This window comes from Somniosus microcephalus, chromosome 19 (genome assembly GCF_052327205.1).
Source record: "Somniosus microcephalus isolate GS21.2 chromosome 19, FLI_Smic_1.0, whole genome shotgun sequence".
NCBI classification, from domain to species: Eukaryota; Metazoa; Chordata; class Chondrichthyes; order Squaliformes; family Somniosidae; genus Somniosus; species Somniosus microcephalus.
The window spans coordinates 33,829,708-33,857,688 of NC_141005.1; the positions used below are offsets into that span (position 1 = coordinate 33,829,708).

The 27,981-nt window shown below is 43.8% G+C and overlaps 1 protein-coding gene across 2 annotated transcripts in view; it reads right to left on the minus strand.

The window, feature by feature from the left end:
* The window catches only part of gas2l1 (growth arrest-specific 2 like 1), a 68,207-nt gene that overhangs the window by 24,029 nt on the left and 16,197 nt on the right, over positions 1 to 27,981 (minus strand). For both annotated transcript variants that reach the window (XM_085961495.1, XM_085961496.1), the window contains 3 exons: positions 13,412 to 13,519; positions 10,245 to 10,341; positions 4,179 to 4,599 (listed from right to left, as the gene is read on the minus strand). In XM_085961495.1, coding sequence (XP_085817621.1) covers positions 4,179 to 4,599; positions 10,245 to 10,341; positions 13,412 to 13,519 — 626 coding nt within the window. The remainder of the gene's footprint in view (positions 1 to 4,178; positions 4,600 to 10,244; positions 10,342 to 13,411; positions 13,520 to 27,981) is intronic.

The window sequence follows — 27,981 nt, forward strand, 5'->3', positions numbered from 1 at the left end:
AAATACACGACTTACACTGCAGCTTTAAAATTGTTAAAGATGTTCAATTCTTAAACCTACAGCAGTCTTCATTAGTGCTACAATTCTGGCTACTTCCAGATCAGCTCGCTTTCTTTTTTTATTTTTTTTTATTTTTTTTATTTTTTAATTCCACTGTCTCTAAATTGTCAGACTGTTTGTCCGACATCCAGTACTGGATGAGCAGAAACTTCCTCCAGCTAAATACTGGGAAGGTCCTCGCCACAAACTCCGTTCTGTAACCACCGACTCATCCCTCTCCCTAGCATCGGTCGGAGGCTGAACCTCTGTTCGCAACCTTGGTGTCATATTTGACCCTGAAATGAGCGTCCGACCACATACCCGTGCCATAACCAAGACCGCCTACCTCCATATCCGTAACATCGCCCGACTCCGCCCCTGCCTCAGCTTATCTGCTGCTGAAATCTTCATCCATGCCTTTGTTAATTCTAAACTTGACTATTCCAACACACTCCTGGCTGGCCTCCCACATTCTACCCTACATAAGCTTGAGGTCATCCAAAACTTGGCTGCCCGTGTCCTAACTTCACCAAGTCCCGTTCACCCATCACCCCTGTGCTCGCTGACCTACATTGGCTCCCAGTTAAGTAATGCCAAGATTAAAAAATTCTCATCCTGATTTTCAAATTCCTCCATGGCCTCGCCACTCCCTAGCTCTGTAATCTCCTCCAACCCCACAACCATCACCACCAACACGCGCACCCCAACCAGAGATATCTGCGCTCCCCTAATTCTGGCCTCTTGAGCATCCCCAATTTTAATCGCTCAACCATTGGTGGCTGTGCCTTCAGCTGCCAAGGCCCTAAACTCTGGAATACCCTCCCAAAACCTCACGACTCTTTCCTCCTTTAAGATGCTCCTTAAAACCTACCTCTGACCATCTACCCCAATATCTCCTTATGTGGCTCGGTGTCAAATTTTGCTTTCTCCTGTGAAGCACCTTGGGACGTTTTGCTACATTAAAAGGCGCTATAGAAATACAAGTTGTTGCTGTAAATTGAGAAACCGAGGTGAAGGGTTAAGGCCTGTAATACAGGACACCACAAAGGTTGAAAAGAGGGAGAAAATGGAAGAAGTGATAAACTCACTTTTTTCTTGCAAGACAGACATAGATGATAGCACCGTCCTAATGCTCCTTTCCAGTAACCTACTTGCCAATTTCAGGTTGGTTTAATACACTTGTATTGACCCAAACAAACAGAAAGAGACAGGTTTTTAGTTTATCTCTCAGATCAAGCAAAGGCACTGGATAAGTCCAAAGATGTGCGGGTTAGGTTGATTGGCCATGATAAAAATTGGCCCTTAGTGTTAGGGGGGATTAAATATGTGGGGTTACGGGGATAGGGCTTGGGTGGGATGGCTGTCGGTGTAGGGACCGGGTGCTAGGGTTTGGATGATCAGCCATGATCTCGTTGAATGGCGGAGCAGGCTCGAAGGGCCGAATGGCCTACTCCTGCTCCTAGTTTCTATAACGCAGAATATACTGGACGTTTGTGTAAAGGCTGATGCTGACTGGATGCAATAGAAGACAGTTACTTTGCAACAATATCATTCAGAGAGTGAGGTATTACGGTTTTCTGTCCCTTAGAACAGGAAAACAAATTACGTAGCAGGAGACAGAGCCCTTAAGCCTTGCAGACATTGGCCTAATCTAATTCTATTAGCTGGTACCAGATTGTAAGTACAGATATTTTTGTCAAACTTAAATGACCCATAGACATAAAAGGCTAATGCTCACAAAGCCTTCTGATAAATATCATCAAGTGACAGAAATCTGTTTCTTTGATCATGTAGATATCAAGATGTCATATTACTGTCCTAACCCAAAAATGAATGAGTTTGCCTCATATACTTTTTGTATATACTTATACATTTTGCTTTAGAAAAACGAACAACATTTAAACCCTAGCAGTACCTCTCCTTGGTGACGCATCAGGAGATAGGGCTCGACTGGTGCAGAAAAGGACTTTACAATTAATCTCAGTAGGCTAGGGAGGCCAAAAGAGAAAAAAAATCACCTAGGCTTCCAGAGTGTTATCTACTAACCTCTGCTAAAATATACAGATGCATGCACATTTTAAGGACACTAATGGCTGTGATGTATCTCAGTCTAAAAGCTGACCGAAAGTCACGGTCTTGCTCACACACACACAAAGAATGACCACGTGGGTGAGGTACCGAGGCAGCTGGTAAGGTGCGTTCATTCTTAGTATGAGTCAGCAACTTCTAGAGAGGATGGGAGAATATTGGGAAGAAAAATTACCTTGACCACAACAATCAGTCCAACCAAAAGTGGCAACTTTCATCCTCTTAAGGGAAGGCTGAGTAAGAACATCAGCTAATGGATGCAATACTTCACTCTGTTGCAAACCTGTCTTTTATTTCATTCATTCAGTCAGCCAGCATCAAGCTTTACACAGACAGCCAACATATTAACCAAAGTTCAAGATCTGATACCGTAACCACTGAACTGTCCTGTCCACTTGTATTTCTTTTATTTTGGGATTCTTCGATATTCAATGTCTTACTTAACCAGATAAAATATTTCATCCTTTGCTCATAATGTAAACCATGGATTACAATCTATAATGAACATACTCAAAGGTTCCTAAACACATGTACATTTTTAAGCTTAATGTTTTTGTTTCGTGATCAACAAAAGCTACATTGAAAGTTCTGGTAATTATATGGTTAAAGTGGGTAGGAAAATTAATCAGTCTATATAGTTCCTTCAGGCAAATGTCAGTCATGAGTAACTGGGAAGTTCTCGAAGAGAACTGTCTGTGCTAGAAAATAAGTTGCACGACAGGCAGCTTGGAAGAGTCTCTCCAACAGGGAATCTGAGAGGCCTAGGTGGCAGCCCTGTTAATCTGCAAAAATGCATTCAGTACAGGTATGAGGTCAGTTGATCTCTGACATTTAAAACATGTGAGGAACTTCAGAATATGGTGTAGAAATGCAGTTTACATTGGGTCTTTCCCCCCCCCCCCCCATGTGATTATCACTGCCAAACTCAACATTACTGCAGCATGAAGAAATAAATCGGAACACATCACAGTGAAACAACACTTGGCATGGGATGCGGTTTCACCATCTGAAACGATGTCAGCAGTCAATCTGAAAAAGACACTTAACACCATCACACTTCCCTTCTGAATTTGCCCAAGGACCACAAACTCCAACAATAAGTAGCATTTATCGTAGTAAAACATCTCAAGGAGCGTTATCAAACAAAATTTGACACCGAGCCATAAGGAGATATTAGGGCAGGTGACCAAAAGCTTGGTCAAAGAGGTAGGTTTTAAGCAGCATCTTAAAAGGAGGAGAGAGGTGTGGTGAAGTTTAGGGAGGGATTTGCAGAGCTTTGGGCACAGCCGCCAATGGTGGAGCAATTAAAACTTGGATGCACGAGAGGCCAGAATTGGAGGAGTGCAGAGATCTCCGAGGATTGTAGGGCTGGAGACGTCAAGAGATAGGGAGGGGGGAGGCCATGGTGGGATTTGAAAGCAAGGACGAGAATTTTAAAATCTAGGCGTTGCTGGACCGAGAGCTAATGAGAGCACTGTAATAACAATAGGTTATATAGGCTACAAATAAATACATTTTATAAAAATCAGATAGAACTATAGAGTGGAACAGTGAAGTAACCAATCTATTCTAGAAATTAAGTTGATCTGATAACTCACGAACTGTGAAAAGAAGAATGCAATACGCAGGTACCCAAACAACTAAAACATTCATAATGTGCTGCTGGGCAAGAACTCATTTGTGCATACCTAGACTAAGAATTCTTGTAATACACTGCCTATGGAATGCTCCTATAGGAGGAGTAATGGGAATTAAATCAGGCAAATAAAGGTATTTCTTTATCAGCAGTGCACAAGTCCCTATTCATGTGTTGGACATTGTTGTTTACAGTTTCTGTTAGAAAGGGAGAAACAAGGAATGTGTGTGTCCCCATATTAAAAAAGGTCAATGGATCAATTTATCAAAAAAAGCCATAAATATGTCAAATGTAGAAACAAAGAAATCAGAGAAAACTATAAATCTGAAGTTCAGCAGCAACAATGCTAAACTGAGTGTCATGCTTCTTAGAGTTGAATACTTCTATTATTCAAAAATGCCAATAAAGGAGTTACCTGCCAGGGCTTGAAAATCTTGGTTCTGACCGATCACGTGGTCGAGATAGGAAAGTTCTTCCTGCGCGAACGCCTTGTGCCAGTGGGCCTGGTGATTGCGTGGAGCGTTTGCTTATCACCTCTGTTCTACTTGCTGGGTTGGCAGGTGTACCCTGGTGCCTTGTCATCTCGCTTTTGCTACTAGCATTAGTTGGGCTGAATGTTCGAGTCGGTGGCGTTACGGGCAATCCATTTTGGTTCATGATTACCGACTCTGCTGCAGATGATGTCCTTTTGTCCATTAGTTTTGTATTTTCTGGCACCCTCAAAGTGCCCGGGCCTTCGGAAAAGTGGTACGGTCCAGGACTCTGCGCTCTAGAGATACGCACATTGCTGTTCGGGAATGACTTGGGTGCTGGTTTTATTGGTTGATAGCGGTGTGCTGTCAAAATTAAAAGCATGGGTCTGAATTATACACAATTCATATACATCATACAAAAAATACTGGGACTAGATTTGGGTTAGCTTATTGAGCCATTAGCACCAGGCTGTAAGTGGTCACTCCTGCAGGTCAGTTCTTCAGGATCGCTACAAGAGAACGTTTTTGCACGAATAGTTTTGGGAGCTTGGTGCCCAGCATTGTCCACCACATCTACAGTTAGCACAAGAAAACCTGATGAAAGAAAAATAAAAATAGCCACACAACCTCTGTTGTATGTAGTTTTATTCCGCCACCCCGCCCCATTTCTTTCCAATTTCTCCCCTCCTTTAATCTCCTAAAAAGATATTGTCTCCCTCAGTGGGACATGGTCTCACAGGGGCCAGTTCACCTCAACAAGGAGTGTTGACAGGCTATTCAACTATAGTGGAGGGGGCGGGTCATCATCACAGCCAAGCCCAATACTGTTCTTACTCGGTATCAAACTACAACTTGTATTTAGATAGCACCTTTAACGTAGTAAAATGTCTCAAGGCACTTCACAGGAGCTTTTGACACCGAGCCACAAGGAGATATTAGGGCAGATGACCAAAAGCTTGGTCAAAGAGGTATGTTTTAAGGAGCGTTTTAAAGGAGGAAAGAAAGGTAGAGAGGCAGAGAGGTTTAAGGAGGGAATTCCAGAGCTTAGGGCCTTAGCAGCTGAAGGCACAGCCAATGGTGGAGCAATTACAACCGGGGAGCGCAAGAGGCCAGATGTGGAGAAGCGCAGATATCTCGGAGGGTTGTAGGACTGGAGGAGGATACAGTGATAGGGAGTGAGAGGCCATGGAAGGATTTGATGGGAGGATGAGAATTTTAAAAATCGAGGCGTTGCTTAACCGGGAGACAACGTAGGTCAGCAAGCACAGGGGTGATGGGTGAACAGGACTGTGTGAAAGTTAGGACACGGGCAGCAGAGTTTTGGATGACCTCAAGTTTACGAAGGAAGAAAGATGGGAGGCCGGCCAGGAGTACATTGGAAGAGTCAAGTCTAGAGGTAACGCAGGCATGAAAAATTTACAGCACAGAAACAGGGCATTCAGCCCAACAGGTCTATGCTGGCGTTGGTGCCACGAGCTTCCTCCCACCTTACACACATGCAGTTCCAGGACAGGATGCTGTTTAGCAATCAGGAGTGAGATCCCTGCCCAATTTTTCCTTCCACAACCCAGGGATGAAGTGGCCAGTTGTAGTGCTCTCACTGCTGTCCTCATCAGGATCAGCAAATTCAGCACGGACAAGACAGACTTGCATTTATATAGCGCCTTTCACGACCACCGGACATCTCAAAGCGCTTTACAGCTAAGTACTTTTGAAGTGGAGTCACTGTTGTAATGTGGGAAACGTGGCAGCCAATTTGCGCACAGCAAGCTCCCACAAACAGCAATGTGATAATGACCAGATAATCTGTTTTCGTTACGTTGGTTGAGGGATAAATATTGGCCAGGACACTGGGGATAACTCCCCTGCTCTTCTTCGAAATAGTGCCATGGGATCTTTTACGTCCACCTGAGAGAGCAGACGGGGCCTCGGTTTAATATCTCATCTGAAAGACGGCACCTCCAACAGTGCAGCACTCCCTCAGCACGGCACTGAATTTCACCCCCTTTGTCTGAGCCATCAGGGTGGCACTCATTGTACACATTCTATAGAACTGCAGAGACTGGGCACTGTTTCAAGGATACAACATAATATTGTTGTGATAAGGTGGTCATATAAGCTCTGCAGCCTACGTGCTATCCTCCATGCAAGAGAATACACAGCATTGCATTCTTAAAATATTTAAGAATTGTGACCAACTGATAAAATGCTCTTGCATTATAGAGGTGGCAAGCAGAGCAGTGATAGAGACTGTGGAATACCAAAAATGAATGCTGGTCACTGAATAATGGATTTTCTAATTATTCTTTTAATTACCAATGAATGTCGTATCTTGTCGATTACTGAGTGATGGGTAGACAGGTCCCAGTAAGCCTATTTATCAAGGGGCTTATGGTATTGCTGTACTATTGATCAAATTCAAAATCAGATGAAATGCTAACTCATGACTGCTATATTCTGGCAGATATGTGCTCTGATTTGGTGCTGGCATAAACAAAATCCACTTCAAAGAGAAGAGGCAACACACATCATTGGAGTTTCGATGTGCTGTGTCATGCAATGATGGGATATAGGTTCCTCCCCAGACCCCACTCCCTCTTTCTTCTCCCCCGCCATCCCCACATGTTCCAGCTGTCAGCTGCAATACAGTGGGGAAGCACTGTGCAGAGTCAGGGGGAAATCAGTGGGGGAGTTGTCCTAGTCTGTTCCTGTGCATCTCCAAGTGGTCAGCTCAAAGCAGCAGCAAAGAGGAGGCTTAGCGGTAAGTTAACTGTTCCCCTCCATAGGCACAGAACTGGTGGGGGAAGCAGGGGAAGTAACTGCTCCTCCAGTGTTAATGATGGGGGTGCAAACCATCCCCACTCTGAATGACTTCCTTTTGCCTCACTTGGGTTGGGCCCAGCTCTGCTCTCTGCCAGGACACAGCTCATTAGAAGTCAGCTTAAGCTGAAAAACTGGAACTCAGTTTTATTTTCACTTGTATTCTGGTGCAACTGTGGGAATTTGATGCAACTAGCATTTTAGAAATGTTAGTTCTTCATTTTCTTCCCATTGGTGGAATTAAGATTCATAATTAGGGTGTAACGTGGGAGAACAGACATTACACACTTGACTTGTGTCAAACAGGTGAGCCCAGCTGCATAAGAATATATGCACTGACTGGCAGACAGAGAGGTGGGCAGCACTGGAGTCAAATGCAGAGACAAGAACAGGTGAGTGGTGTCCATTCCTTGATGAACCCATTCTATCCTCTGCCTCTTCAAACTCACCTACATCCAAATGCTCTGCCTATTCTCCCCTGCCCACATCGGAATCCATCATCTGGTACAGTAACCCAGCTGGTATTAGAGTTAACATGCACGCCACTCACTGCCACTTTCAATGCACTCAGGTTTAAAAGGGAGTGTTAAAAGTGCCACTGAGCAGAGTAGGGGTTGACCATAACATCCTCCAGTGGGCAGAAACAGGCAGAACACTGAGACGTGGGTGGATAGATACTTGAGAGGCAGAGCACTAGTCCTGTTCTTCATGAGGGAGAAAGGAATAGAAGGTTATGTGAATAGGATTAGATGACGAGGGAAGGGAGGGGGCCTCACGTGGAGCATAAACACCAGCACAGACCAGTTGGGCCTAATGGTCGGTTTCTGTGCTGTATATTCTAGGTAATCAATGTTTGTTGCCCATAGTTTTGGCGATAGATCTGGGAGAGGTTAAGTAAAAAAAGTGAATGAGGAGGGAAACAGAGTAAGACATTCAAAGTTAGACTAGATTAACCCAATGGTCCAGCAGATAAAAGGCATCATCCAGTATAATGCTAAGCAGTACAGACCAGGTAATCCCAGGTTTGATTCCTAGTTGGTACTGGGTTAGCAGATCTTAGCTGCTGCAATCAGCACCCCCAGGCCAAGAAGGTGGCTAGGAAAAAACAAAACAAATCAATAGGATCCCCACTCCTGATCACCAGCCAGTGATCCTGGAGGACAGGATCAGGTTTGGTTGAGATACTCTTAGTTAGATAGATCACTGGCATTTGCCATCTAGGCTCACACAGGAGAAATGGCTATGTGGCTGAGGTACTAGTGGACTCCCAAGACCCATGAAAGTGTACCATAGAATGAAACCAACACCTTCAGGAGAGGAGGGTGGAGCATTGGAAAATTTTATTTAATAAAAATAGATTACAATGAATAGCTCACTAGCTGTTTTCACAATTGCACCACCACTTAGATTGAATTCTTTGAAAAGGTTTTTTTATTGTTTCCACAAGAGAAGATCACTGAAGGCCTGCTTTGCCAAAAGCAGAGTCTAACATGTTATGTGGCTGGGGCAGTTCTCCTGATTCTGCCTCCAAGAATTGCAAAATAAGCAGCCCAGGTTACACACCCAGGCCTCAGGACAAGTAGGGGCTCGATGACAGGAAATCACTTGTTAAACCGGATGAGCAACTTTTGAATTGTGTTTTTGGATAGTGCTATTCAACCTTCTAGGGTCTCACAAGCAAGCCCAATCTTGTTCTCATCCGACACTCACATACTTCCAGCAGCAGTCACTGGAGAACGATCAGGAGCAGGAAATTTGGCTGATTTTTTTCCCTCCCTAATCAAGGGACTCTGGGACAAATTCCTATGACCCAGTGTACATTTATGTAACTCTTCAGAGCAGGATTCAAACCTGGGGCCATCTGGTCTGTATAGCTCTGCTACACACTGCCTTTCCCAAATAAGCCATTGGGGAAGCCTTTTTGAATGTGTTTGAAAATCAACTGGAACATCAAGCAATCAGTGATTGAAGTCTGGATTTGAGGTCAGTTCATCTGAACAATCTCTGTAGGTCATTGTGTTATACCTTTACAAAGGCTGGGGCTCTTTTCTCTAGGAAAAAAGAGAGAATAATGAGGGGTGACATGAGTATGGTAGCATAGTGGTTATGTTACTGGACTAATAATCCAGAAGCTTGGACTAAATCTAGAGGTGAGAGTTCAAATCCCACCACGGCAGTTAATTAAATAAATCTGGAATAAAAAGCTAGCATCAGTAATCGTTACCATGAAACTACCGGATTTTTTTAAAGACCCATCTGGTTCACTAATGTACTTTAGTGAAGGAAATCTGCGACCCTTACTTGGTCTGGCCGATACGTGACTCCAGACCCACAGCAATGTGGTTGACTCTTAACTGCCTTCTGAAATGGCCACTGGCAAGCCACTCAGTCGTATCAAAAAAAAGCTGCTACGACAGACTGCAGCGGCTCACCACCACCACCTTCTCAAGGGCAATTAGTGATGGGCAATAAATGCCAGCTTTGCCAGCGACGCCCACATCACGTGAATGAATAAATTTTTAAAAACTTGAAAGAAGTCTTCAATATTATGAAAGGGTTTGATAGGGTAGACGTAGAGAAGATGTTTCCACTTGTGGGTGAGATCAGAACTAGGGGCCAAAATTTATAAGATAGATAGTCACTAATAAATCCAATAGGGAATTCAGGAGAAGCTTCTTTACCCAGAGAGTGGAACAGAGAATAGTTACGGCGAATTGCATAGATGCAATATAGTGAGATAAGCACGCAAGAGAGAAAGGAATTCGATATATTAATGGGGTTAGATGAAGAGGGGCGAGAGGAGGCTCATGTGGTGCATAAACACCTGCATGGACTGGTTGGGCCAAATAGCCTGTTTGTGCTGTAAATATTTTGTCATCCTGTAAACCGAGCAACAACGGGACGTGCTCTTCAACACTTTTGGATATCAATGTTGTTCTATAAAATAGGAGTTCCTTAGAAGAATGTCATTCAGTAGAGATCTCAATTGTTATCAGCTTTTTTGATACTTCTACTACATTATCAACTGGCCTTTATATAGCACCCTTAACGCAGTGAAACGTTTGAGTGCAACTTTCTACGTGATGTTTTGTCAGCCTCTCATTACTAATGGGAACAAACTGGGGGCTTGAAAAAGAAACAAGGAGACGACGACAAGAACTGGAATTCACCTCACTGCACACACTTACATGGTGAAGCACATCTACAGGGATCGTGCTTGTTCAGGTAATGCTCAAGTGTATCCCAGCCTCCTCCAACACGCACCATCACATGATTTCTCAGAACCTGCAGAAACAAAGGAAATTTCTTCCTTAATACCTGACCCAGTACAAAGCAAATGATTTTTAAATATTCAATTAAGTTGTACTTTTATTTAATAAATTTAGTCCGGAGTCTTCATGGGCGAGATTGAGGGGCTGTAGGAACAACATTAAAGCAAGGTCACTGCCCATCACATAGAGAAGGGTTACAGTAGACAGGCACATCATTATGCAACCCCTGGTTAGGTGCAGCACATATCTGACAGACGGTAAAATATTCCATCAATTTGAAAGTCATTTCATACATCTACCATCCTTTAGGCCTCTCAGCAAGCCTGCTCTTTTAGTGCTTATCCATTTATATCACTAAAAATGTTATCTATACAAATGTAGAGATATAGATTGTGTAATGGCTGGCGGGTTGGTGATTGGACCAGCTAATCAAGTAGTATCATGTGCTTAGCATGAACCAATTACTCTGGAAAACCAATTTCAGAAACAGACACAAGGTAATTATTTTTTGTTCTATACTCCTGTTTCCTGTGCCCACTTACTCCATGGCCTGCTTGTGTTCCACTTGCTCCCCAGACACTCTATACCCCCCAGGCTTAACCTGCCTCCCCTTACCCCACTGACCTTCCCCTCTGATGGTCTTTGGCCCTTGCTAATGGCTCGCTCCTCATCTGGAACCGACCTTGATGTATATTTCCAGGCTTCCATTCCTCAGCTCACGAGCAATGACCAGAGATAAACTTATTTATTGTTGAATGCTGCTGGATCTGTGATTTGCACTAGGTAATGCATTGAGGGGAGACTCCCATTGTGTCGGACTTTTACAGGGAGTAGATCTGGGCAGGATTCAAACTCATGCCCAGAGCTGAAAGGCAAATGCAGCAATTCACTGTGCCACCCTGCTCATCGATCACAACCAACCCCCCTACCCAATGCAGCAATTCACTGTGCCACCCTGCTCATCTATCACAACCAACCCCCCTACCCAATGCAGCAATTCACTGTGCCACCCTGCTCATCTATCACAACCGACCCCCCTACCCAAAGCAGCAATTCACTGTGCCACCCCGCTCATCGATCACAACCGACCCCCCTACCCAAAGCAGCAATTCACTGTGCCACCTTGCTCAACTATCTCCCCCCCCCCCTCCCAAGTTCCACTAATTTCAATAATTTGATATAATTCTGTTTATTTTTCAGTTACAGGTTATGTGATTGAACAACATTGCTGCATTTCACCTACAGCACACACCTTTTTCATAATTGAGAGAGGACATTGCCGAGGTCATGGCCCATGCTGTAGTGAAATTAAAAACCATCAAGAAAAGGGATAAATAAAACAACCCCAACAGGCCTGCTGAATACTCATTAATTCCTTTCTATGATTTTATTTACAGGGAACTGGATAAGTCTTTGAAATAGGAAGAATATAATAAAGGTAAGGGGGAAAAGTGGCATCAGTGTGCACAGCGCCTCTTGACGAGCTGGCACCAACACAGGTACAGGCATGATGGGCTGAATGGCCATCTGATGTGGTGTAATTTCTACCGTTCTATGATTATCAGTTACTATTATAGAATCATAGGTCATAGAATATTACAGCACAGAAGGAGGCCATTCAGCCCATCGTGCCAGTGCTGGCTCTTCGAAAGAGCGATCCAATTAGTCCCACATCCCTGCTCTTTCCCCTGCAAATTTCTCCCCCTCAAGTATTTATCAAATTCCCTTTTGAAAGCTACTATTGAATCTGCTTCCACTACCCTTTCAGGCAGTGCATTCCAGATCATAAAAGAAAAATACCCAAATTGTAATTCATTGTAAAAAAAAAACCACACCCCAATGAATTTCATTTCCCATCAGTAGTAGCACATCACTAATTATTTTTTATTTTTTTATTTTTTTTTTGCAGAGCACAGCTTTTTGTGTAATCCAATTTCAAAAGTACCTCAAGTTTGTGAAACTTTTGAATATCCCAACACAAGTCATTTCCAATGAGTGGCTGTTGCAGGCTGATGGCCAGTCACTTTCCTCCTGGGGTTGGGGGCCTCTCTTTCACATCATAAAATTGAGGGGCCTAGATAGAGTGGATAGGAAGCACCTAGTTCCTTGGCAGAGAGGTCAATAACCAGGGGGCAAAGATTTAAAGTAATTGGTAGAACGATTAAAGGGGAGTTTAGGAGAATGTTTTTCACCCAGAGGGTGGCGGGGGTCTGGAACTCACTGCCCGAAAGGGTGGAAGAGGCAGAAACCCTTGTCGCATTTAAAAAGTACTTGAAGTGCCGTAACCTACAGGGCAAGAGCTGGAAAGTGAGATTAGGCTGGGTAGCTCTTTTTCAGCTGGCGCACAGACACAATGGGCCTGATGGCCCCCCCCTGTGCCCTAAATTTCTATGATTCTATGTTCACCTAGCAGCAGAGTCTTGCAGAGGCGTAACTAAAATGCTTGAACTTGCATTTATAGGAGAAACAGCATTTGTTGGGAAACATTCTAAAAATGATTGCCTTTGTGCTTGCTGGGCGTCTGAGGCGAGGTTCTGCTGGAAGATTGACAGACAACCTTTGACTACCTCCTTTGCAAAACAAGCATGGACAAAGTCCACCGATGCTTATCGTAAAAAGTTTTCACGTGTTGAAGTTAGAGTGCCCATTCTGGTACTTGTTTTGTTTTTCAGTACCTCCTGGCAGCTCGATGTTTGTACGTTAAGGGTGCAAATTCTCCCTTCCTTCCAATCCCAAATATGCGCTACATGTACACAATTCTTAACGACATCCACTTCCTTTTCCACCAACTCAGTGAATAATACTTTGGTACTACCCATTATAGGAATAAAATTCAAATGTTTTGACTATCTTTGCTGTATGGTATATATATTTATACATTTAAGAGATTCAAAGGACCAAATGATGCAGGCAAGAAGAAAGGAGCCAGAACCCGTGGTTAAGCTCTTCTACCTGCCATCCCATGTTACTGGTACAAGCCTCGTGTAGTAGTGTTACACGCAGCTCCCTCACGCAGTGTACTTGTGACTTTGTACTTAACATTGTAATAAACAATTAAAATGGTTATGGCACAAGGCTCTTACTCTGATGAAGATCAAAGTGCTGGTCTCACCGACTTTATATTTACCCTCAGATACTTTTGTCATAGGGAACTGCGACGGACAGGAGCAGTGGCCGAGGATCTCACGGACCTGAGAGAAGAACAAATACAAACCAAATGAATAAATGCAGTGTTTCTGTTTACATTGAATTTCTCTAATCTTCACTCGGCCTTCCCCTGTACTATAAATAGCCAACAGCGCCAAGATCGCCTAATTTTCTTTTTATATAAATAAAAACATATTTGCATTTATTTATAATAATAGGTCTTTACTGATCCTACAAGAGTGCAAGCTCCAGAACAAGTTCTGGCCTTTAAGAACAAGCATTATCTACTGCTGAAAAAGGCACAAAAAGGAAGTAGAAACTTGGAATCAGAGCAATCTTGAACTCAGTTCCTATTGATGTAAAGAAGGCTGTGTTTTCTGCAACATGGTTTAGAGACAGTATCCCTTCAGTTAGTGAGAAGAAAAATAAATTAGATAAAAACTAAGCTTTGCACATTGCAAGGACCATGTCACAGTACGACAGAATGGAGAACTGCAAGTCGGATCTCCCGGCCCAGTGTGTCCCCAGTCTTAGTGGTGCTGCGCAGGGTGGCATAGAATGTAGAGAGAAATGAGAAAGTGCCTGTACCAGACAGCTGACTGCCATGAGCAGCACAAACAAAGAGCGATGTAGGCACAGGCTAGAGAAGAAGCTGCTCTCTTAGCACATGATGATGATCTGGGGAACAGGTGGGCGGTGGTGGGTGAAGGCCCATGAAGAAACTAGGGTGGGGAAAGAGAGATTGTTCCCTTACTGGACAGTAACGTAACCTCTCAAAAGCAAAAAGAAAAATGGAGGCTTATTCAACATGGACTACTTTACTGATGATCAATTCTGTTTCAAATACAATGAGTGAAAAATCCATTACCGCTACAGGTTGAACCCCGGTAATCCAGCACCCGACAGTCCAGTACCTTCAATGGTCCGGCACCGGCCTGGTCCCGAGGGTGCCGGATTACCGGGGTCCAACCTGTATTATGAACATTAGCAAAAGTACTTTATTATACTGATTTTCCACAAAAACACCCATCTAGGGGCCCACCCCCACCCCTAGTTCAAAGGATTAGAACATTCCAAAAAAGCAATGTCCTTCAGGTTTTGGATTCTCTGCCATTGAATGGCTGTCTCAGTGGGTCATCCAAAAAGGTTTCTAAGGCTCCAAACAAAGTTTATGAGAGGGTTGTGTGTGTAGGAATAGGAGAAGGCTAAATGTTCACAATCAGCAGGGAAAAAAGAACGCTCTCCTGTGCACAGCACATTAATATATAGAGCTTGCTTTGTCAATAATCCATTTGTAAACTGCTAACCTTTTGTTGTTGTTAGTTTTGTGACATTTTCTCTCATCATTTGGTATAAAGTGGCTGGTGAAACAAAAAACCCTGTAGTGCCAGCTGAGTACATGCCAGATGCTGAACAAGTGAGGCAGTCAGCTGTGTAGCAGGATTGTTAGAAACTTCTAACACCATTCAAGGCAAAACTGCATGTTCAGGCAAAAACAGAAGAATGAGTTTCATGACTACAGGACTAAAAAGCCCCGCACGCTACCCACTGCTTAAATGTTACTTAAGATATCAAATTATTGACAATTAATCAGCTCTCTGTATTTTATTACAAGGGTCTGAAAGCAATTATGTATAAAATCACAAGATATTGTACACACTGTGCCACAGAGTAGTTATCAGACTCAAATTTCAGATTCCCCACATGCGGAGCTCCGGATCTCAGTCAGATGTCTGGGAAGCCACCTCAATGATTCCCCACGAGAGAAGGGCGGCAAATTGGAAAGTACAGTCGATAGATGTTGCAGTCAGCTGGCTATCCAATGGCACTGACAAGGCCTTGCAGCAGGCTCCTGTCTACCGTACGAGTCTCAGGAGGAACAGGTATCCGACACAAGCAAGAAAATACTCAAACTGTGCGAGATACAAATTAATTAATATTTTCCTAGCTGATAAGGGAATTAGGGGTTACGGGGAGCGGGCGGGGAAGTGGACGCGAGTCTAGGTTCGGATCAGCCATGATCCTATTGAATGGCGGAGCAGGCCCGAGGGGCCGTATGGCCTACACCTGCTCCTACTTCTTATGTTCTTATGTCAATCATCTCTGAAGCTGAGAAAAGGAGCGTTACCATCCTCTTTTCTAAATAATGTCAACACAATAGGCCCGAGGTCAGAATGCAGCTCTCCTACACAACATCAGTTGAGCTGCATTTCAGTGACAGCAGAATCGGTGATGTATGGAAGATGAAACATTGTTGTGACTTGAAAGTGCTGAGCGCTCTACACATCACCTCATTCAGATTGCGGTTTAGGTTTTTAATAAAAGGTGCTCATTTGAAATAATTTGTGAATCACAGATTTTTCCAAGGCGGGCAAACTCTTGCCGAATTGATACACGTGCTGAAAGACTGTTGACGCTTAAATTTTGTTAAGTCATCCAACCATAATGTGACCCCACTGTGACTACTAAATTCTTTGGTGAATGGGGTGGGGGTGGCAGGGTTAAAAACCAATTTATATCAAGCTTATATCGGTTAACTAAGTGGAGTTAGAATTTGTGACCTTATTTTCTGTTTTTATTAGAGTAAACAGTGTCTGTTTTGAAGATTTTCCAAACAATTTCAAACTAGGACACATCATATCATTGAGTTCAATGCAATTTCCTCTATAAATCACATGCCCAGCTACAGTCATACAGGCCTCACTATGACCGAGCGCCATTCTACTTTGTTTGCAACAATCAACCCACAAGCAGGCCACCGGCGTCTGAGTTAGTGCCCGTGTCAAATTACTGTTGCTGAAATGTTCGATTGCCGGGCAAAGTGAGCGCAGTTAAGTGACAAATGAAGAAAAAGCTTCCAGGCTGGCACCTGATCACCACAGTAACATTTACCAACACCAATCATTTCAGCTCTTTACCTGCAAAGGAATTTTAACAGGATGTTTCCAACAAGCACAAATGGAAAACATTTTAGAATACAGCAATATTGCAGGAAAAGCTGTCACATCATTTGCTCAGGCTTCGCTGGCCATCTGAATAGCCGCAGCCTGTGTGGCACCATGATTGATAACATGAAAAAGAGCACTACCTGAGAACTTCCCATTTTAAGCTGGTGTTTCCCTGATCCAATATCCCCCCTCCCTCTCTCCTGAAGACAATGCCTTATGTTGGTATATGGTTTCACAGGCTCTCAAGTACCTCAACGGAGTGGCTATTCTTGATGTACAAGTTTGGGCATCGAGTGTTAATGGATCACATGACCCGGGGGGGGGGGGTGGGCAGGAAAATCAGAGCCAATCCAATCCTTTCCAGATATCCACTCGTCACTATCCAGCGACTACTGCTTGGAAATACAAGAGTGGGAATTATGGCTGACTTTTCCCCTCTCTAACCCAGGGCCAATGAAGCCGATTGTGCTGCCACACCACCAACCTGCCCAAGGTCAACTAGCTCAGTACACACCAGAGATGGGGGCTTTCTGATCTGTAAGGCACATTTCCACACCAATGTCAGGGGAGGAGAGGGGAGCCTTAGATATATTTCTTAAGGCTAAAGGGATCGAGGGATATGGGGAGAAAGCAGGGACAAGGTACTGAGTTTGGATGACAACAGAAAATGCTGGAAAAACTCAGCAGGCCAGGCAACATCCATGGAGATAAAATAGAGTCAACGTTCAGGTCAAAACCCTTTGTCAAGACTGAAGCAGCACAGGAAATGAAACAGATCAAAAGTCCAATATGGGGGCTGGGAGAGAACAAAAGAGAAGTGAAGAGACATTAAGAGGTATTCAAAACAAGAAGAGATGGTGATAGGACTAGTGGAGACAAAAGACGGCTCTAGATTAGGTGTGAAATGCGCTGGCAGAATGGGAGACAGCTGCCATGTGGGAAGAGAAAAAAAGGAGGGCCAAAACAAAAGTGTGGATAAAAAATAAGTAAAAATGTAATAGGGGCCGAGGTTATGATCTGAAATTGTTGAACTCTATCGAGTCCGGAAGGCTGTAAAGTGCCTAATCGAAAGATGAAGTGCTGTTCCTCGAGCTTACACTGAGCTTCCGTGGAACAATGCAAGAGCCCGAGTAGTGAGGTCCGAGTGGGAATGGGGCGGTGAATTAAAATGACAGGCGACCGGAAGCTCAGGGTCATCCCTACAGACTGAACAGAGGTGTTCCGCAAAGCGGTCACCCAATCTGCGTTTGGTCTCCCCAATGTAGAGGAGACCACATCGTGAGCAGCAAATACAGTATACTAGATTGCAACAAGTACAAATAAATCGCTGTTTCACCTGGAAGGGGTGTTTGGGGCCTTGGACAGTGGGAAGGGGGGGGGGGGGGGGGGGGGGAGGTACAAGGGCAGGTGTTGCATCTCCTGCGCTTGCACAGGAAGGTGCCAGGCGAAAGGGAAGGGGTGCTGGGGGTGATAGAGGAGTGGACTAGGGTGTCTCAGAGGGAGCGGTCCCTACGGAATGCTGAAAGTGGAGGGGAGGGGAAGATGCGTTTGGTGGTGGGATCACATTGGAGGTGGCGGAAGATAATCCATTGAATGTGGAGGCTGGTGGGGTGAAAGGAGAGGACAAGGGGAACCCTATCGTGGTTCTGGGAGGGAGGGGCAGGGGTGAGGGCAGAAGTGCGGGAGATAGAACGGACACGGTCGAGGGCTGTGTCAACCACGGTAGAGGGGAATCCTCGGTTGAGGAAAAAGGAAGACATGTCGGAAGCACTGGTGTGAAAGGTGGCATTGTCGGAGCAGATGCGGTGGAGACGGAGAAACTGGGAGAATGGAATACAGTCCTTACAGGAGGCGGGGTGGGAGGAAGTGTAGTCCAGGTAGCTGTGGGAGTCAGTGAGCTTGTAGTTAATGTTGGTCAATAACCTATCCCCAGAGATGGAGAAGTTGGATGATCAGCCATGATCTCATTAATGGCGGAGCGGGCTCGAGGGGCCGAATGGCCTACTCCTGCTCCTAACTTCTATGTATCTATGTAGGATGCTCATTCTCCAAGTGAATCTTTACCATTCACTATCCAATTCGATCATGTGAATGAGCCACAAGAAGCAGGGAAACTGGGCGCCAGGGGGAAGTGATGTCATATCACTGTCAAATTTTGTTTGTTGATGCTCCTGTGAAGCACCTTGGGATGTTTTACTACGTTAAAAGCGCGATATAAATGCAAGTTGTTATTGTATCTACACCCAGCCTTGGAAGTTCTGAGGAGGTTGCAGTCTGATTGGAAGGCTGGCAACCTCTGACTTTTTAAAAATAAATTTGTAATTTTTTTCCCCCCCAATTACAAATCTATAGTTTTCAGCTGAATGTGGGCCATTGTGTGGCTCTTACCTTGGAATACGCTTTTAAATGTCAGAAGCTAAACAAAATAAAGGTAGCACAGTGAAGATAAATGTAGGTTAATGCTGACTAGGAAGGCACATTGTTCAAACCTAAATACAAGTTTCTGCTAGCGAATGAGCTATAAATATATATTTTTAACAGCTTATTCTAGCAGCTGTTACTGTCTGTAAAAACAAACCAAATCGCATGGTGCGCACTAAACAGGAAAAGCACTTCTAATGACGTCTTTGGGATTTGAACAGAGGACAGGCCCTAAACTGGATCAGCACAGTCATCCCACCAATCTGCCCTGAACTGGTTGCACCATCTGTTAGGCAAATGCTGCCAGTGCTCAGTGAGCAGATGCAAGTGAGGCACATTAACCAGCATTGTCACATGTTGTTAGGTACTGGTGCAGTGTTGGTGAAAACCAGGTAGTCTTGTGTGCGCGCGCAGCTCACTTCACCCAGTCGTGCAAAGTAAAATCTGCTCACTAGCATTAGTTAGCAGTCTTGAGGTAAAAGGGGGGGGGCGAAGAAGGGCGCAATCAGACTCACCAGTAAATAGACAAACCAGTTTCAATGCCCAGTACAAGGTCATTCATTACTGTGATCCTGGCCGTTTCCCCACTCCCTAACCAGAGGGTTCTGAAGCCAGTTGCCATGCCCCTGCTGCTGGTCTGGCCAAGACCAGCGAACACCACAGGCTGCAGAGTGAACCTGCCACCTTCCTAGTCTGTATGGCTCGGCTACACACTGGATACATTCGTTTGGCTTTCAGGCCAGCGTATGCTTTCATTTTTATTAACCCTTGTTTTATTTATTTACTGCCCTCTTTAGGTCCCCTCCTCTCCAACATCACGCACCCCTCTCGCGGAAGAGCAAGTAATCTGCTCCTGGGCCTCTGAGCTGCTTCATGAAGATTAACAAAAATAAAACCCGGGATGACTTGGATGGTAAAGGATCACACTTTTCCCAGTGCAGACAAGATTTGACAGATCAACCAGGTTAAGGAATTAAATCGTGTGGGTTCATTGTAAGCACAAACTCATATTAAACTACACTGCAACAGTGTATAAATGTACCAATGTGCTATGTCATCAAGTTGTCATTTTTCTACCATTTAACAGCAAATTGGTATACCTGTATTTTGTTTCCCCCCCCCAAATGAGATTTAATATATTTACTAACATATTAAATCAATCTAGAAATTGATGAGGAATCACTGCGAGGTCGACAAACTTTCATTATAAAATTAAGCTCTAACAAAATCATTACATGACTTTATATGTTGGGTCAAATTTTAACAGTGAACCATCTCATTAATAGAGTGTGTTTTAAACAATCAGCAATGTGGGTCTTCATTGCATACTGTACAATTACAGCATTAATAATTTAGAACTTAAATACGTGAAGCCAATTTGTATTATGTATAACTAAATATTTGCATGTTAAAATGCAGTTACATTAGCCCAGTGATCCTTTGAAAGGCGCTCATCATTACAATGCAAGTATTTATCAGTCAGACTTTCATTAACTTTGTCCCGTCAACATTCATTACCATAATAGCTGCTTCATTCACCTTAGAACACAAAGCTCTTCAATCAAGCTGAACTCTGCGTTCTCATTTTTCACTATCTGATTACACATTCAGCCTAATTCCTGGGGAACTTCAAATAAAAAAAGGACAGGTGAGCCATAGAAAGAATCAACTTTGACCAATCAGGATCACCTAAAAAGAATAATTTGGGTGATAGACTATAGTCTAAGGATTTGAGACTATTTCTTCCCCCCCCCCCACAGTGGCTTACTGGTCAAGTGACTCATAGCAGGAAGTTCCAAAGTTTGATCATTAGTCTGAGTTAGCTGATTTTAGTCCAGAGTAGTGGGTGAAGGAGAGAGATAAAAAGAAAATGAAAACTCATCCAAGGTTTCTAATTTCTGTCCAGTGATCCCTGCTGGAAGGTTTGTAGGTGTGGACACGGAGAGGACATGATCAGGCTCAGTCGTGATACCACCCCACCATGATCAAATAGTCTGCTGACACTCGCTGTCTTTGCTCAGAGATCAAGTATTGCTACTTGAGTGAGGTGCTGGACTACCATCAACAGGATTCGAGCCCTTCTGAACAGCAGTGCGTTACCATTGTCCTGTGGATCCTCAGTTACATAATCTACAACATTTCAAAATGCCACTATTATTGTAGTAAATATTTCACTTGTAATGTTCCCTTTCAGATAGAGATCACTGGGGCATTCACAATTACTTGCTGGCTCTGCCTTTTTGAGTGGAGAAGTACAAAGGTACAACCTCGCACAATGCCATCATGAACAGAGAATTTTCCGACATGGTAGTTATACAGCCAAGTTATCAGCCTTGCAGAATTTCTGGCTTTTGTTAGGAATACTAATTATTTCAGGGGGCAGTGCATAAAACCTACAATGCTTAGTTATGTGGGTGGGCTCCCAACTAATTTGTAAAAAGGAAGCAGGCAAGGTAGGAGTTTTCCCAATCAGTTTTATTTTTGATGATAAAAATCTATCAACGACTACAATTCTGCATTCATCTCCAGTCTCCCTCCCTGATTGGAGACAGACTTAAAAAAAACTGCCCCATAACCCTTATTTCAATTAGTGGACAGGAACTCTGTATGACTGACACAAGTGGAAGCTGCTAGGCCCCACAATTTGTGTGCTGAAAATGCTTATTTTAATTTTAAATTATCCTTTATAATCTTGCTGGGCCTGCTTCTGAGGAATTTGGTTTTTTTAAAATACCACGCGCGCATGTCAGTGTTTGTTTACAATCTGCTGAAGTTTACATTTACTTCACAAATAACTCTCAAACACTTCTGGCAGGCTCACAATAAGCTTTGAAAAAAAAAGATTGCCTCGTGGTGGAGGAGACCCAACTTTGACTGACCGAGCCAGAGCGCCAAGTCTCACGAGCAAAATATTTATGACTTGAGCAGGGGGCGGACTGGCCATATGGGACAGCGGGCGATTTCCCCACATGCCTCCTGTGTACAGTTCAATAGCGCCACATTATATCATCAGCACTCAACCCCCTCACCCTTTTCCATGAGAATCCCAAAGAATCCCACCCCCCCCCCCCATTCGTGGGAGCCAGTCCATACATGGGCTCGAGTCAAAAGTGCTGAAAACAAAGATTTCAAAGCATTGTCGAAATGGTCATTTTTGCAACACTTTATGGCTCTATACTACTGAATTATATACACCACCCTATTTTAATGTATTCAGTTCCTCCCGCCTCCCCATTTACTGCACCTTTCTTGCTTGAAAGGGCAGCTGGCAATCGGCTTCCAATTATCTGCCCCCGCCTTTGCTGGGGAATGGGAAACATCCAACTTCTGCTGAACATCATCCCCGTAAATACACTAACCTCTCTGCAATATTTCTCTCCCATCCCATTGTCCCCCGAAGCTGTTGAATGCAGTTCCTTGCCCAACTATTCACTGTTCATTTGGGAGTCATGGAGACTTTACTACCGAACATCTCAATGGCCATTCTCTGGTTTACGCTGATATTATACGATCACCACAAAAAATTTCTATACACAAGCTGTGCCAGTTTTCAAACAATGCAATGAAGCAAAAGCCAATATAACTGCAAGTTCCAATCAGGTGGTACAGTACCACTCCAGACATGCAAGATTGGCATCAGTTCCCGTTGGTCACGACACGCGACACTGGGGAAAAGAAACCACAGGCCAAAAATCGGAGGCTCTTTTGGTGCAATCTCACTAACTTTGGTGGGAGCGTGCGTCATGGGCCATATATGCAGAGTCCTGGCCTCGTAGGAATGTGTCTACTCGGGGTAGAGTTTCCACCTACCCAGAATGAGATAAGGAGCCGGGGGGGGGGGGGGGGGGGTGCATGGCCAGGGGAGGACTTCTCTAAGGGACTTCCTATGTTCCCATCACTCAGAGGAACCTGGTGTAAGCAAGGACTGGTGTACCTACCCACCAAACAGGGGAAGTAGGGCTCACCTGGGAGACCAGGCTGGACCCCTGAAGAAGAGGCCACTATGCTATTTTACTTCCCATGGCAGAAAAGCACCTACCATTGCCAGAACAACAAACATGACCCCACGAACTTTGGTGATGTCAGCAGCAGAAGTTCTGGGCAAGCGCACCTTGGCACTTATGCCCTCCCTGCAGATTTCTGACCCCAAAAAGGTCAATAAAATGAAATGAACCCATTAGTGAACTCCACATATCATATCTCAGCACATTTCAAGAACAGAGCACACCTGAAAGCGAGATGACACAAGTCACTCAAAGCCTTGATGTGCAACATGCTCCAATGTATGCGCTATTCTATACATACGGTGATCACACTGCATTTATGCTACAGTGTAAGGATAGAAAAAAAAGAGGAAAAATGTTGACCGGCATACTTAACTGAAAAAAGTAAATTATAGCAAGATATAAAGGAATCTTGCCCACATTAAATGGAAGGAAAAATTGACAAACAAAATTGTATAATTTTGAAAATTTGTTAATGACACCAAGTTACAGGTTTAGCAAATTGTGACTAAAGATTTTTAAATACTGCAAGAGGACATAGATAGGCTAGCAGGAATGGGTAGTTAGGTGGCATATACAGTCAAGTGTAGGAAAATGTGAAATAATACATTTTGAAAGCAAAAATAGGGAAAGAAAAAGCACCTTAAATTGTACATTTTAAAATGGAGTAGACAAGCAGAGGGACCTTGTGCAGTAAAAAGGTGGCAGTGCAAGTAAATATGGCCATTAAAAGGCAAACTGAGTCCTTGGTTTTATATCTAGAGACATTGAATACAAATACAAAGAGGCAATGCTGAACTTATACAAGGCATTAGTTGGGGTGTAGCGCTCTGGGCACTCAATAATAGAAAGCATAAAAAAAATGGTGGAGTGCTGTTACCAAGGATACAGGGATTACAGCTATGAAGAGAGACTGGAGAAGTCAGGGCTTTTGTCATCAGAAGGTTGAGGGGTGACCCTGTATGAAGAGTTATAAAGATAAATAGCAATAGGTTGTCTGGTTGGTCTAACAAGAGAATGCAAATTTATGGTAATCACAAAGAATGAAGAGAGGAGATTAGAAAAAATCTTTACAAAGAGGGTGGTTAAGATGTGGAGGTCTTGCCCAAATATGTTGTTGTTGAATCAGAGTGCATAATTTTTATTTTTTTTTATTTTTTTATTTTTTTTATTTAAAAAGGTAATTATATAATTGCTTGACAAAAATATTAAAAAGCTATAGGGAGCGAGCTGGAGTGTGGGATTAGACTAGGTAACTCTTGTAGATAAAACCGCCAGTGCAGACTTGACTAGCCAGTTTCTGGGCTGAAACATTCGATGATTCTAGCATGGCTTCTGTATCAGTACTATATGGTCATTGCGCTGTATGGGTATTGAATTGATTATTGTACATCATCAGTGTATGGTTAGGGACGCGGTGCAGTTTCTGTTCTGCATCAACAATACCATACTATATAGTTATTGCAGTCCATGATTCCTTCACTGTCTCTATATGATTCCTACATTATGTCAGTACTGTGTGGATTTACAAACCTATTCATATTGTAGAATGAACATGACTAAAAGGCTGTGTGGCCTTAAATAACAGTACTTAACTGATAATTTCTTAAAAGGATAAAAATGTGCAATTGAAGAAAACATCCCTATTCTTGGCAGTTCTAAATGAGTAATGCAGACAGACTAAAGTCAACATTCAACTTTGGTTTAAAAATCCAACAACAGTAAATCCTGGTTGTCCATCACCAATTATGTGATTAGAAAGCTCTTTCTGGTGCGCAAACTATTTTTGACACTGTGAATGTGATACAATTCTGTTTCGCGGTTTGGTGACTGACTACTCTGTTAGATCAGATGCATTTTATTCTGTTTGAATAGAACAATAACCTCTGCTGTGTAATTTCCAGCACTCCCGCAGCCTGGGATGAATCGTTGCATTTTTCCCCTCCCTGAACAGTGAGTTTACAAGCTTTTTAATCCTATTTTGTGGTCAGCTGTCCTCCAATCCTCAGAGCCGATAAATCTATTTTAGTTCTGACTTGAACCGAAGCAAGTTCTCTTCTCGGAGGATGTGACGCTGGCTACAGCTGGAGCTGCAGGGGAATGTTTTGCTTCAGAGCTTTGTGTACAATGCAGTAAGTACCCAGCCATTCTACAAAGTTAGCTTCCAGACAATCCACAGGCTTGATTGTCTGAGAATTAATACGTCAAGGACAGCACTTGGGTGAGCTACAGGAAACTCTCGTTTAAACGGCATCTCAATATCTGGAATTCTCTAACCGGCAAAATTCATACTCCGAAAACACCTCAATAACTGGAAATGTTGCCAAGTCAGAGTCCGAGTCCGAGTCTCCCGCGGTGGCCGAGTTAGTCAGTGGGGGTAGTTGTCCAAACTGCCACTACTCGGCTTCTTGGCGCGGTCAGAAGTCCGAACACCTCAATAACAGGAGTCGGACTCTTTGTTAAAAATAGCCTCGGTAGATAACCCTCTCCGTCATCCGGAATTTTTAATCAACCGGCACCATCCCGGTCCCGTCGGTGCCAGATACCAGTTTCCTGTACTATGAAACCAGATCCCAGCATGAGTCAACATCTTTTAGGAGAAAAGGCAAGAAAATAGGCTCACACAGATGAAAAACTCTCCAAAATCCTTTATTTTTAATTCTACCTTGGAACATCCTGTACCAGAAATGTGCAAAAAAATAATTTGAGGCTTTTTTTTTTTTTAAAAACCTTTCCCTCTTTAAACTGATTTTCAACAAAGATAAAATCTCCCACCCCTTTTCAAACTGACATCTGCCAAACATTTGGTTAGTTTATTACAGCAGATGCTTAAAAAAGATCTGTATACATGGAAAGTGTAATGGATATTTCATCCTCAGAGATTGGATAAAAGTGACTAACTTTTTTCCAACCGTGGGCCTCAAAACTGGTGTTGAGTCAATTCCCATTGAAGATGTTCACGATGATTTTGAAGGGTTGAAACATTCTGACCTAGAGTTTAGACCCACAGCCTTAAATTATCAACAAATCTTAGAACAGGGAAAAGCACACTATACAATCATCATGAAGCATACTTCAGCTCTTCTATCCCTACAGATAGCCCTAAAACCATGTCAGGACAATTTTGAATGGCCACGACATTTGCTGATAAGTTTACAGTTAAGCAAAGAATCAAGTCATCTTTGCAAGTTGGTTATTTTGAATTTGATATATATTTAATAAGGAAAAAATTGCAGGGCTATGGGCAAAGGAGTGGGACTAATTGGACAGACTTTTCAAAGAGCCGGCACAGGCATGGGCCGAATGGCCTCCTTCAATGCTCTAGGATGAGACACCTCCAAGCTATTCTCTCCCTGTGCTCCTTGCTAGATCTCCCAGTTACATTTTTTTATTTTTGGCTCCTATATTCAAGACCCAAGTGAGCTCTAGGTCCTTGGGAGTTTTACCACTTGCCCTGATATCTCAGTCTCAGTGTGCCCAGGAGAGACTCAGCGATTTAAAACAAAGGGCAGGCTGATCGATCTCTCCAAATGGTACACAGTGCCAAACAGAATTTAAACAATAGTCTTGATAAAAATCAGAAAGGATGCCAGTCACATATCTGAGCGAATCATAGTTGCCGATTTTCGTATGTGGCTTACATTGGGCAGGTGGTGGGGGCAGCGTGCACTCAGCCTACCCAATAGTCAGCAAGGCCGAGCATGCCATTTTCATGGCCAGGCCTAACTTAAATGCAAGTCGGCGAGCTGCCAGCGCTAATCGCGTTCCCTATCGGCAGCTTGCCAATTGGGCGGGCAAGACGTCTGGCTTGGTTGTCGCTACTTAACAGCAGCCTGCAACAGCTTAAGAGGGAGGTTCACATTTTTATGGTGGAAAGTGAACAGAGATATTCTGGAGCAGCAGGCGGAATGATTTTAACCAGGGCCCCCAGGTTCTCTGATGCAGTGAGTGGAGCTGCTCATAGAAAAAATTAGCAGCAGGAAGGAGGTTCTCTTCCCCTCTGATGGATGACAGATGCCCAGACAAATTTCTCAGCAGCAATGGAGAAAGGTGGCAGTGCATATAAATGCTACAAGCATGGTTTCCAGAACCTAGCTGCAGGGAAAACTTAATGACCTCACTAGAAGTGCGAAGGTAAGACTCCCCTCCACTCTGTACAGCTCTGCAGCACGATTTAGCCCCAGCAATTGTTCTTTCCAACTTCCCATGCCACTCTTCCAAATGACACCCCCTCTATTTGCACACTCCCCCTCAAAACCTGCTGCTCCCCTCTCTTGCCCATAACTTGCTGCTGATTCTGGTCATCTGTGCACTATGCTAAGCTACCTCATACATCTTGAAAACCCTCCAACAGGGCACAGTTTAACCAATTTCCATTCTTCCTGGAGGACAAGCTGGCACACAACAGAAGACAGAGTATGAGAACAGGAGAAGGTCCTGCCTCTACACATATCCTGACACAAGTGGAAGAGGCCACCATCAACATCATTGGCAGAGAGAGGACCCACAACATTGGAGATGACCAGACTGGAGGCTATGCACTGTAGGGTGTTTGGGAATCTTCACCTCCTTTGCTCTTACCATTTAATTCTCTCACTGACACAATCAGGATGACAACCTGGTGCTGCAATTCCTCTACCACCACTTACACTTGTAACTGTGCTAACCCTGTCCCACTCCCATTTATCATGGTCCAGTTCAAATAAGGGGGATCGAATAAGTATGAAGAACCCTTCCAAAGATGCATCGTCATGCGCTCTTGCCCTTCCAAGCACCAGCACAGAAATCAGCATCCCGTGGTATAGATAGTAAGTCAGAAGGGTTCTGCATGGGCCGATTCAGTGCACATGGGGGGGAAAAATAAATGCAGGTAGAAAGGACAGCCCAGGAAACAGCTCAATGGAGGGCTAGCTCATGTCATAGCTCCGCTGAAAAGGACAGAGGTGCAGACTTCAGAGGGCCCAGTCGTTAAAAGAAAGATGCTTTCTGTGCAGCAGCAATTGCTCAACGAATTGGACTGTCTGCCAGGGAGCTTCCAGAGCATGGAGTGTGTGGAATTCTGGTGCGTGGCATCAACACTTTGCAGTCAACCATGGAGCATGTGGTCACCGCAATGGATGCTGCAGCTGGGCC